Here is a 12,049-nt window from a genome sequence, read left to right on the forward strand (position 1 = left end):
TATTAAAATAGTGCACCCATCTGTTTCTTCTCATGTCATGGCCCACAGCTAGAAGGAGAGAGGAGAAAATAACCTGTGTTCCCAATTCCCTCACAAACTGTCCCAAGGCCTGAAGTCTCTTTTGATCGCCCTTGGACTACGGGTCGCAATTTCATCACCACCTGCACGGAAGATCATTGTCCCAGCACCAGAGTCTTTTTTTTTCCCCTCCATGCTGCAATGGCCTTTACTAGTGGAAGCAAGTTGGGCTGAGCTGGCCTCTGAGACAGCTCAGCTCTTTTCTTTTTTAACTGCATGCCAATGCTTTTCCTCTTTTCCATGTTTTCTTTCTTCTTCCAGTTGCATTCCCTGTTAAAGGTAATTATGATTTGGCTTTGGATAAAAGCCTCCCTGAATGTGTGCTGGATTCAGAGCAGTGTCATTGAGGGTAGAATTGTCCCCTTCTTTCTGAAGCAGAAACAACTCGATTTGGCTCTTCCATTAGCAATCCCATGTAGTAAAACTTTCTCCTCTCACCCTACACACACAGCCCATCCATGCTGCTTCCTCCAGTGCTGCAGACACATGGGCAAAAGTGAAGAAAGGAGAAAGAAAATCCTCTAGAAATGTTTTACTCTTGGGAACTAGTCCTAGCTCCAAATCTTTTTTACTTCCTATATGGCTACGAGCACACAGACTCCCAAGGGTGCAATTTCTTTGGCTACATTCCACACAGATTTTCTTGTGTTTTCCCAAGAAACTGACGTGGCAAATTTCAGATCAGGTGCCAATCCAAACACCCATAATCAGAAAGGCTTAGCATCTCCTTCAACTTCAGCAGATTTTTGTTAATGTACTTGCATTTTTTATCTTTTTATAAATATTGTTCTAATTTTTTGTTCCAGACTGAGATACCTGTCAAGTGCTAAAGACAACATAAACCTAGGGAACCACTATTTTTCAGGAGCTAACAACATACCAAACATCACTTGACACCTGCTAGTACACAGATGCCAGCATCACGAACTACTCCCTGAATACCTGTATTTTCTTCTTTCTCTCTCTGCTTAATAACCTATTAGTGTAAAGTAACAGCAAACAACCAGGGCATGTGTTGCAGACACTGAGGTCCCTCAAATGGGGAAGCCAGAGCAACTGAGAGCTTTGGTCTCTCGCTTCCTCCTAATATTAAGATCATGACACAGACCTCCTGGAAAAAACATCAAGAGGCACAAAGCACAAGGTGAGTATTTGACTGCTCTGCAGGTCAGGTTAGGGCATCTCTCATGCTGGCAACTGCAGGCACAGCAAATGGCTGTTACAACTGCTTCGCAACACGTATTCACATCTGGAGTAAGGTCATTTTTGTAGTGTTTGTTCAACAAGGTAGGAAACTGGAGTGTTTGCCCCGTCCAGCAGCTAAGCCCGCGCCAGCTGCTCGCTCACTCCTTTTCTCTCTGCAGTGGGATGGGGGAGAGGAAAGAAAGAGCAAAAGCAAGAAAAAAGTGAGGGTTCATGTAAGGACAATTTAATGATTCCAGGGCAAAAAAAAGGAAAACGATGCGATAGCAACCATTGACTGCCTCTCACCAGCAAACTGATGCCCAGCAATCTTCTGGCAATGGCTGTCTTGGAAAGACTCACCCTAGTACAGGTTTTCTTGCTGAGCATGATGCTACAAGCTATGGAGCATGATACCTGTTCAGTCAGCTTGGGACAGCTGTCCCGGCTGTGTCCCCTCCAACCTCCCGCGCACACCCAGCCAGCTCCCTGTGGCAGCGGACTGAGAAACAGAGAAGGCCTTGGTTCTGTGCAAGCCCTGCTCTGCCATAGCTGAACATCAGAGTGCTGTCAGCACTCAAATCAGCACCATGCAGGCTGCGATGAAAAGTTACCTGCATCGCAGCCAGGCCCAGGACAGAAACCCTTCTGTGCCTGCTCACAAATCTTATTCCTATGAGAAACCCATGAAAAATAGGTCATTTGACTGATCAGGGAGTAATCTGGAAAGACTCCTGATCTGTGGCTGGCATCTAGCTTTCCTTGCATAACCCAGAAAGTATGCACGAGTCTGCGCAGTTTCTTCTGGACCATGGGAAAGGCCTCTCTTGCCTCTGTTTCCAAGGATAAACTCCCAGAAGTGGCACCACAGAGTTATTCTTCAGCCCCGCTGAGAGCCCCCAGCAGCAAATTCTGCTTCCTAGCATGAGGCCCAACTTGCCCTCCCCAGGCAGAAAAAAAGTGTAGATGAAGGGACATCTGGAAAATAAGACAAGAAACAGAAATTCTAAATGTTCAAATGTCCATTCATATGATTATGTGAGCCCAACAGTATAAGAACATAAGACTGCTGGATCAAAGAGAAAAGTCACATCAGTTTTTCCCTCGCCGCATGTTTCTGCCATGCAGCCCTCATGGAGAGAGGAGAGCAGGAGCCTGGACGCTGTACAGTGCACTTCACGATGAGACAAGAGCTCTCCCCAAAGCACCTGGAGCTGACACCTCAACATCTTCTGCCCTGGGAAGCGCTGCTGCCCTCGCCCTCACCACACTCAGCGACCGAGAGCTGCAGCAGCTGACAACCTCATCCGCACCCACCCTCATGTCCAAGGACGAGGAAAGTGAAACGTTGCTGCTCCTCCCAGAGATGTGTCACACTGTCCTCTGTCAGGGAGGACACAGCTAACGGAACTGATTCATTCGAAGAGTCTGATCAACACAACCTCCAAGTTGAATGACCCAGCTCCCTCCAGTTCTGATGTGAATAGAGAGATGCTTCAAAATATTCTGGATGAAGAACCAACTTTTTCCCCAGAGGAGAAGAGAATCAGCAGCATGCTGGTGGAACAGGCCATCCAGACTGATGTGGTGCCGTCTAGCCCTAGATGTGGCTCATTCAGAACATCTTCAGAGCTCAAGGTGCCTGTCTTCTGAGCCCACCTTCTTCACCGAAGGAACTGGGTGAATTTTCTCTTGGAATCTGCAGTGATTCTAGTATCATAATAGACTTCAAGTGATCCAAAGTCTGTCATCTTTTTGTCTCCTATGGAGTCTCCATGCACAAAGTGGAGCACAGAGTTAATCAAAACCATTTAATGAAAGAACCTGACTTTACAGAACCTCATGCTGATGAAGCCTTTGGGTATGTCAATATTGTCTTTCAGCCACAGTCTCCTCAGAGATTTGGCTCTAGCAGCCCCTGCTGTACCAACTCTCATGCAGGTTTTCAGTACTCCAAGAGTACTCCAAGACCCCATTTACAGGATCAGGGCATTGCTTTGTGGTTGTGGCCTATGGCCCCACCCTGTTTATGCCATAAACCCTTCAATATCAAAACCTGAAGTCCACTCTTTCCCTGGGCACCAGCTGGCTGAAGCAGGGAGAAAGAGGGATGAGACATCATAAAAAGTTACTGTATGTTCTGGCAGAGTCCATCATTTTGTTCCTGGCTGTTTGATTTGCACTATAAATCAGTTTGAAAACATGTTCCTTGTTTCAAAATGAAAAAGCTGAACCCTGCAGCTCTATGAGATGTTTTTAACTGGTGTTTCTAACAGTACTGCTGCTTACAGAAATAGTCCCCCTGCTCCCAGGCATCGTGTCCCTCCCTTGTGCTGGTGTCCTTCTGGTGCCAGCACATCTGCACAGTGAACAAGACCAGGGAAATCAAGGAGAATTACAGCGAGTGCTCTGTGTGTTTGTTGAATTAGTGTTCAGCTCCATCGGTTGTGCTGGGTGGTTCACTGAGCAAATGCACAAGCACTTTGCACTGACCCAAGGGTCACAATGGGAACAAATGGCCAGAGAAAGGGAGGGTATTTCTTTAGGCATCACTAACCTAGAACATCTGTGAAACTACAGTGCTAATTAAGCAACAGGGAGACTTGTTCCCACTGTGGGTATCACTCATGTACTGCAGAAAGCATGCTAACATGTTCCATTTGTTGTCCAAAGTACCAATTCAATTTAGGGGTAAAACGCATATTCCCCAGGCAGGTTCCAGCTCATTGTTCATGATGCTCTCACGCAGTGCTCGTTGGCTTTGGTGGGATTGTGGTTCAAGTAACCTTGGAAGAACAGCACATGAAAGGCCACCTGTACACAACTGCATTTCAAAGCTCCTCTGTAACTGCAGGCGACTGAGCTGCCACACTCACAAAATTTCCTTCCTTTTTCCTCTTTTTCCTCCAAGAGCACTAAAGGTGAGCTACACAGTGCCTTGTAGTGCCAAAGAGTAAATCTCTAAGCATAAATGGTTGTGTAACTGCATCGCTAAATAATTTTTTAAAGAAACTGGAGCTCCTGCCAGCCTGGTTCCAGTGATAACCATGGAGAAAGAAAAAGAAAAGTAACCTCACAAGTATTGGGTTTGTGTAGCAAGGTTTTAGGAGCAGGGGGGGTTACAGGGGTGGCTTCTGTGAGGATTTTCTAGAAGCTTCACCCATGTCCAATAGAGCCAAGGCCAGCAGGCTGCAAGATCATCAGCCAAGGCCAAGATCATCAGTGATGGTGGGAGCACCTCTGTGATAACGTATTTAAGAAGAGCTTGGAAAACTGCTGGGCAACAGCAGCTGGAAGAAAGGACGAGAACATGTGAGAGGAACTACTCTGCAGACACTAAGCCAGGTCAGTGAAGAAGGAGGGGGGAAGGTGCTCCAGGTGCTGGAGCAGAGATCCTCCTGCAGCCCATGGCGGACCCCGCCGATCAAGGGGAGGCACCCAAAGGAGCTGTGACCCTGCGGGAAGCCTGCGTGGGGGCAGGCTCCTGGCTGGAGCAGATTTGTGGCAGGACTTGTGACCCTGTGGGGACCCATGCTGGAGCAGTCTGCTCCTGCCCGACTGGACCCCCGGGCAGGGAGCGTGGTGGAGCAGCTGTTGATGAACTGTGGCCTGCGGGAAGGACTCGCTGACTCTGCACTGCCTGGCTACTCAGAGTTCACGCACTTCTTACTCTGTCTGCCCTGCGCTCCCTCTTCTGTCACTCTGGTTGCTTGACTGTCCTCCACACAAGAAAACACAGTGGTGTTGCTCGTTCTTAGATGGGGGCTTCCCAGATCCACAGGGACAGTCAGGGAGCTGCTGGGCTGGGACAGCTGCAGGGGAGTGGGCTGGGGGGATCCGGGGCTCTGGGCTCAGGGGGCCGGTGCCTGCGCTCCTCACGGGTGGGCCCGGCCCCACCTCGCCCGGGCCTCAGCTGGAGCACAAACCGTGTGTTCCAAAAGCAAACGGCGCCGGCAGCGCCGTGCCCAGGACTGCAGTTCCCAGCGTGTCCGACCCTGCGGGGACACCCGCGGCCCCGGGGCAGCCGGGAGGAGGGGAAGGGACAGAGGGGCGGGGAGAACAGGGGGAGCTGGGCAGGGGGGCAGGAAGGAAAGTCCTGGTGAGGAGGCGGCAGAGGAGGGAGCAGGGCCGAGCTGGAGGGGCCGGGGCCGGGGCCGGAGGGTGTCGTGGGGTGACCCTGGTGGACACCAGGCCCACCCGGATGCTCCAGCCCCGTCCGGACCCGCGGGGTCTGCGGAGCCGTGTCCGTTCCTGGCCCTGAGCCCCAGGGCCCACGGCTTCCTCTTCAAGACTTGGATGCGCTCTTTGGAGCGTGGCAGGAGGAATCCTCAATTCCCGTGTGTCTGAACAGACGTACGTTAAAAAAATGTTATTGTTTTACACCTTTTTTTTAAAATATAATTTTCACAAGCTGATGATGAATTTCAAATGTAATTATTCAACTATTTTACTACCGGCCACCCGTCACTTTCCTGAACAGGATATTTTCAAACAGTTCAAAGGTTGTGTCTCGTTTGACATAATTAGGGCTACGAAAACCTGTTGCTGGGGAGAGAGGCTTTTTACTTTTCTGGGCCTGGCCCAGGACCTGTGCCAAGGCTTCGCTGCTTGAATCCATAATTAAGGCTCTGAAATTTAAGGATGATCTTTTAACTGCTCGCTGCCCACCACCTAACATTAATTTCCTATTTTTGAATAGCAAACCAGAGCAGTTTCAGGTTGAAGATGACAACAGTTGTCAGAGTGGGGCTGCATATTGCTGCCCCATCCTGGCTGGACCCAGGCAATAGGAGTTTCAGGGATCTTGCCCCAAAATATGGCTCAGGGCTGTGTTTTTGCCCTGTCCCTTTGAAACAAGGAAGGGAAAATAATTGGCAGAAACACTTTCCCTTGGAGATGCTCCTTTTCTCTCTGTCACTGCTGTGCCCCGGGCCTTGCTAAAACCCATCCCCTTGTGCCTCAAATCCTTTTGAGGCCTCTCTCCCCTCTGGGTGTTCCCTTTGGGTGCCCCCAGTGTGCCTGTGTGCCCCTCTGGGTGCCCCACATGTGCCTCCATGCCTCTTTGGGTGCCTCTCAGGTCCCTTTGGGTGTCCCCCAGTCCCCTTTGGGTGCCCCCCCAGCTCCTTCATGCCCCTTTGAGTACCCCCAGCTCTCTTTGGGCCCCCTGGGGTGTCCTCATCCTCCTTAAGGGCCCCCGGCCAGCACTGGCACCGTGCCCCGAACCTGATGGGCGTCCCCAGCTGCTGCTGCAATGGAGGAGACGTGAGTGCCCCCGGGGCTCCCGGCAAGCGCCCCATAACTGGACCCCCCCTGAAACCCCACTGTTTCCCCAGGGTGCCCTCGGTGGAAGCCTATGAAGCAGCTATGGTGCTGAGTGGGGTGGGGGATGCTCTTGGGTACCGGGCAGGCCTCTGGGAGTACTGCACCTCGGGACCCCAGATCCACGCCGAGCTGGCTGAGCTGGGGGGGCTGGAGGCCATCACCCTCAAGCCCCCAGGGTGGCCCGTCAGTGATGACACCATCCTCCACCTCGCGACTGCTGAAGGCCTGGCCACAGGTGCGGGGGAGGGAAGCCGGGGTCTCCCCTGCACCACACAGACACAGGCAAGGGTCCCCAGGGGGTGGGGTCCCCAGGGGGTGAGGTCCCCATCGAACGCCAGGCCGATGTTCTGGGGCTGTGAGCTGTCCCTGTTGTACTTTGGGTTCCCTGGAGGGGTTGAAGGTCCCTGTTATAAGCTTTGGGCAGCATGGTGGGGGTCCCTGTTATACCCCTAGGCTATATGGGGAAGTCTCTGAGGAGGTTTGGGGGTCCCTGTTATACCTCTGAGCTGCTATAGGGGGTTCTTGAGGGAATTCTGGAGGCCTTGTATACTTGGAGGGTCCCTGTGAGGGGCTTTTGGGGGTCCCCAGCCAGCCCAGGAAGGGTGTTGGGGGACATCCTAATTCCAACCTCTTTATAGGGCCTCCAGTGAGGCTTCCTATTTCCCCTCCAAAAAATCAGGGGCATCCCCATTTCCCCTCAGAGGAGGAGGTCTTATTTTTCCTCACAGTTTGTAGAAATTTGTGTTCCATTTCCTCCCGTATTTGGTGCTAGGGGTGGGATGGTGGGGCAGTACATTTCCTCTTACCGATTTGGAGGGCTCAGGGACCCGGTTGCCTCTTTGCAACCCAGTTTGGGGTTCTCAGGAGGATTCCCCAGTTCTCCTGATTTTTGGGGTGTTGATGGATGTTGTCCCACTTCTCCTGTTGAGTGGGGGGTGCATGGGAAATGTCATCCTTCCTCTCCAGCTTTAGAGCACATGGTGCCATGTCCCCTTTTCCCTTCAGTTTTGAGGTATCCATGGGGGCTGTCACCCTTCCTCTCAGGTTTTGGGGGTCCATGCAGGGTGTCACCCTTCCTCTCAGGTTTTGGGGTTCCATGGGGGTGTCCCCTTTTCCCTCCACTTCTGAGTGTCTATGGGGGGTGTCCTCCTTCCCCTTCAGTTTTGGGTTGTCTATGGAGTGGTTTCTCCACCGTTTGGTGGTAGTGCAGTGAGGGTCCTCCTCTTCCCCTTCAGTTTTGGGGGGTGCATGGGACCTGTCCCTCCCCTCCAGTGGGTGGCCCAGGGGGTACTCACTAACCCCCCACTCAGGTCTGGAGGGGGAACCCCTCCTGCAGGAGCTGTCTCGCCGCTACGTGGCCGCCATGGGTGACATGGACGGTCGCAAGCCAGGACCCACCAGCATCCTGGGTGAGTGGGGTCCAAGGGTCTGCAGGGAGCCAGGCTGTGCCAGGAGGCCTCACACCCCCGATTTCCCCCAGGCACTTCGCAACTGCGACCTGGGGAGCCTGAGGGCTATCGCATCCCCTTCAACCCCACTGGCACTGGCTGTGGGGCTGCCATGCGCAGCCTGGCCATCGGCCTGAGGTAGGGACATGGACAGGGAAAAGGACAGTGGCAGGGGGGATGGGAACATGGGGGCACACATAGGGACAGCAGGACGGAGGTGTCAGAGATGGGGACAGGATAGGGATGGGGACATCAGAGCTGGAGGGATGTGAATGTCAGAGCAGGTGGAATGGGGACACAGGGGAGTTGGGAACAGGGACATGGAGAGGACAGGGACACAGAGGGGCCATGAACAGGGAGACAGGTGTCAGATCTGGATCAATGGAGACATGAGGATATCAGAGCTGGGGCAGGGATAGAGACATGGGGAGAAGGGGGACAAAAGAGGGACAGGGATACTGGAGTGTCAGAGATGGAGAGATGGGGACATAGCGGGGCTGTCGGGTAATGGGATGTCAGGGCCATGGGATAGTCAGGTACAGGGACACAGGGGTGTTAGAGCTGTAGGGATGGGGACATAGGAAGATGGGGCCATGGGGTGTGGGGACAGGGGGCTGTTAGAGCTGGAGGAGTGGGGACCTGAGGGTGTCAGAGCTGGAAGAGACAGGAACATGGAGGGAAAAGGGATTGGGACACAAGGCTCTCAGACCAAGGGGGGATGGGGACATGGGAGGCAGGGACAAGAGGGTATAAGGAGACATGGTGACGGGGACATGTAGGTGTCAGAGCTTGGGGGATAGGGATGTGAGGGTGACAGAGCTGGAGGGAAGGGGACATGAGGTGTTAGGGATGGGATAACAGAAACATGGGGGTGTGAGAAGTGGAGGAGTGGGGACACAGGGGGACGGCAACATGGGGATGTTGGAGCTGGAGAGGACAAGGACCAGGCATTGGGGATATGGTGGTGCTGGAGTTGGGAAGCTGGGGACAGTGAGGATGGGGGATCCAGGGTTGTCTGACCTGGGGGACTGGGGACAGGGAGTCATAGTGGACAGAGAACATGGGGACATTGATAAAGAGGATGGGACATAGGGGTCACAGAACAGATGAGAGGGGGACATGGAGGTGGCAGGGCCAGGGGAGATGGGGACAGCTGGGACAAGGACAGTGGGGACAAGGGTGGTCGGATGGTGATAGGGAACAAGGGATACAGGGACAGGAAGGGGACAGGAGAGGACAGAGACAGGGCTGATACCAATGCAGGTACCCACATGCCTGGGAGCTGCCAACGCTGATCCGGGTGAGCATCGAGAGTGGGCGCATGACACACCACCACCCCACGGGTAGGTGCCAGGCAGAGTGGGACGGGGAGGAGGGGACACTACAGCCCCCCTGAAATCCCTGTCCTTGCAGGGTACCTCGGGGCGCTGGCGGTGGCCCTCTTTGGGGCACTGGGGGCTCGGGGAGAGCCCCCAGAGCGCTGGGGGGCTGAGCTGCTGCGAGTCCTGCCCCTTGCATGGGACTACGTGGAGGGAGCTGGCATGGCTGTGGAAGACAATGCTGCTGCCTGGTCCTTCTTTGGGGATGCCTGGCACCGGTGAGGGGGTACTGGGAGGAGCTCAGGGGGTCAGTGGTGTCACTGGTGCCTGCGAGGCCCTCTCTCAGTCGTGGAGATGCGCTGCATTGGTGTCAGTGCTCTGGCCCAGTGCCTGGATGTCTCCAGAGTCCTCTGTCCCACTGTCACTGATGTCACTGCTGACCCTGGTGCCCAGTCTGTCTGCAGGGTTATCAGTGCCCATCCTGTCCCTGCTGCCCTCAGTGTCCCTGACAGTTCTGTCATCCTCAGCTGTGGGAATGTGGCCCAGGGCTACCGCACACCCGCACTGACCTCAGTGCCCCTGGTGCTCTAAGTTTCCCTCCTGTCCCAACTGCATCCACTGCCATGGTGCCCCCAGGTGTCCTAACTGTCCCCAGTGTCCCCACAGGTGCCTGGTGTCACATGGGCTGCTGAAGAGCCGTAACCTGGCGACTTCCAGTGTCACTGATTATCCTGTTGCCACTGGTAACACCAATGACCCTGATGGCCCCAGTGACACCAGTGTAGATAGTGACTCCACTGTCACCATGTGTCCAGTGTCCCTGCTGATCCCAATATCCCCAGCGACCCCAGTGTCCCCATATGATTCCAGTGTTCCCAGTAACCTCAATGTTCCCATATCCCTGCAGGTACCTAGAATCCCGTGGGCTTCTGGAGGGTCGTGGCCCACCGCAGGTGCCATCCCTTCCATCACCAGCTGAGCGGGATGTGGCCTACATGGGCTGGGCACTGGAGGGGTGGCCAGGGCGCAGTGGCCATGACGCACCCATGGTGGCTCTGGAGGCCCTGCTGGCAGCCGGCGGATCCTGGGGAGACCTGTGTGCCAGGGGGGTGCTTCATGGTGGGGACAATGATTCGACAGGGACTATCGCTGCTGGGTGCTGGGGTTTGCGGTGGGGGCTGGCGTCCGTCCCCCCTGGGCTGCACAGCTGCCTTGAGCACCGCGGGCGGCTGCACGACGCTGCCCACCGCCTTCATGCACTGGCCTGGGGGAGACACTGAGCCCCCACCCTGTCACCTGCTGTCCCCCTGCTGGGAAAGGCTCTGTGAGTCCTTTTCAGAGACCTTCATGGGGTCCTGGGAGGGCCTGGGTCTCCGGGGGTCAGCAGGGAGCTTCTTGGAGTGCTGGAGGGCTCAGGAGGGTCTGTGGGGCTCAGCTGTGACCTTCACAGGGTCCTTGGGCAGCTCAGGAGAGTCCCTGGGAGGGCTGCAGGCAACTTCACAGGGTCCTGGGGTGCTCAGGAGGCCCCTGAGAGACCCTGGGAAGAAGCAGGGCCCTTCAAGGGGTGCTGAGGAGCTCAGGTAAGCCCCAGGGAGGGCACTGTAGCCACATCCAGGTGACCTTTTATCTCTCCATTAGTTAGAGACCCCAGAATTTCCCAAGGAGCCTCAGTCTCCCCCACAGTAAAAAAAGTGTCCTTCTGAATCACTCTGTGTCTGGATTTGTGCCCTGCATCTCTTTTCCTGTCACTGCCACTGCTGAGATCCCACCTGTGTGAGACTCTCTACAGTCAAATCTCCAGGCTGAACAGTTCTGGGTCACACAGCACTTCCAAGAGTCTCCCAGACATGAAGCATCTCAAGGACCTGTTACTGGACTCTCTCACAGTCACTCACACTCTCTTGTACTGGTAGCTTGGGACTTGGACCCAGTGTTCAAAGGGTGGGCTTGTCAGTGCCAAGAGGAGAGGATGACCCTACTGCCACACCCCTAAGTGCTACCCAGGATGGTGACAGTTTCTTCTCATGTTGCCACTTATGGTCACCTTAATGCTCACAGCCCAAGGTCCTTCCAAGCAAGAAGTGATGGTCATCCAGGGTGATGGGCCCCCAGGGTTAACAACCCCAAGGGCGATGGGCCGTAGATGTGATGGGCCCAAAGGGTAAACCAAGCTGATGAGCCCGTGGGGATAACCACCCCAAAGGTGATGTGCCTGAAGGGTGTTTTGCTCTGGCTTTAACTGCCCAAGAGTGATGGGCCCCCAGGGTTAACCACTGTAAGGTTGATGGGTCCCACAGTTAACCACGCCAAGGGTGAAGGGCCCAAGGAGTGATGGGAAACCAGAGTAAAACACCTCAATGGTGATGGGCCCCAGTGTCATCCACATCAAAGGGTGGTTGTGTGCAACGATGTTGGCCCTGGGGGTTAACCACCCTGAGGGTGATGGGCCAAAGATGTGATGGGCCCCCAGGGTTAACCGCTCCAAGGGTGATGGGATACCTGGGTTGATGGGGGTTGACAAACCAAAGGGTGATAGGCTCAAGAGGTGATTGGAAAGCAAGTTTTGCCACCCTTTGGGCAATAGGCTCCCATGGTGATGGGCCTACAGGGTTAAAAATCTTATGTGTGCTGTGCCCCATTGTAGACCACCCCAAGGGTGATGAGTGCCCTGGCTGATAGGCCTCCAGAATTAACCATCCC

At 54.4% G+C, this 12,049-nt stretch overlaps 1 protein-coding gene across 1 annotated transcript; it reads left to right on the plus strand.

Moving 5' to 3' along the window:
- Positions 1 to 6,595: 6,595 nt before the first annotated feature.
- On the plus strand, positions 6,596 to 11,020 carry LOC136111237 (ADP-ribosylhydrolase ARH1-like). The gene is made up of 6 exons (XM_065855246.2): positions 6,596 to 6,817; positions 7,893 to 7,991; positions 8,063 to 8,168; positions 9,294 to 9,373; positions 9,444 to 9,627; positions 10,257 to 11,020. Exons 1-6 carry the CDS (start codon positions 6,625 to 6,627, stop codon positions 10,627 to 10,629), a joined length of 1,035 nt encoding a protein of 344 aa, XP_065711318.2. The 5' UTR covers positions 6,596 to 6,624; the 3' UTR covers positions 10,630 to 11,020.
- Positions 11,021 to 12,049: the final 1,029 nt, after the last annotated feature.

Source organism: Patagioenas fasciata, chromosome 23 (assembly GCF_037038585.1).
Source record: "Patagioenas fasciata isolate bPatFas1 chromosome 23, bPatFas1.hap1, whole genome shotgun sequence".
Lineage (NCBI taxonomy): Eukaryota > Metazoa > Chordata > Aves > Columbiformes > Columbidae > Patagioenas > Patagioenas fasciata.

Coding starts and splice junctions, on each gene's coding strand:
- LOC136111237 (XM_065855246.2), top strand. CDS start 6,625: ATGGTGCTGAGTGGGGTGGGGGATGCTCTTGGGTACCGGGCAGGCCTC. Junction 8,169..9,293: donor AGCCTGGCCATCGGCCTGAG/GTAGGGACATGG, acceptor ATACCAATGCAG/GTACCCACATGCCTGGGAGC. Junction 9,374..9,443: donor GACACACCACCACCCCACGG/GTAGGTGCCAGG, acceptor CTGTCCTTGCAG/GGTACCTCGGGGCGCTGGCG.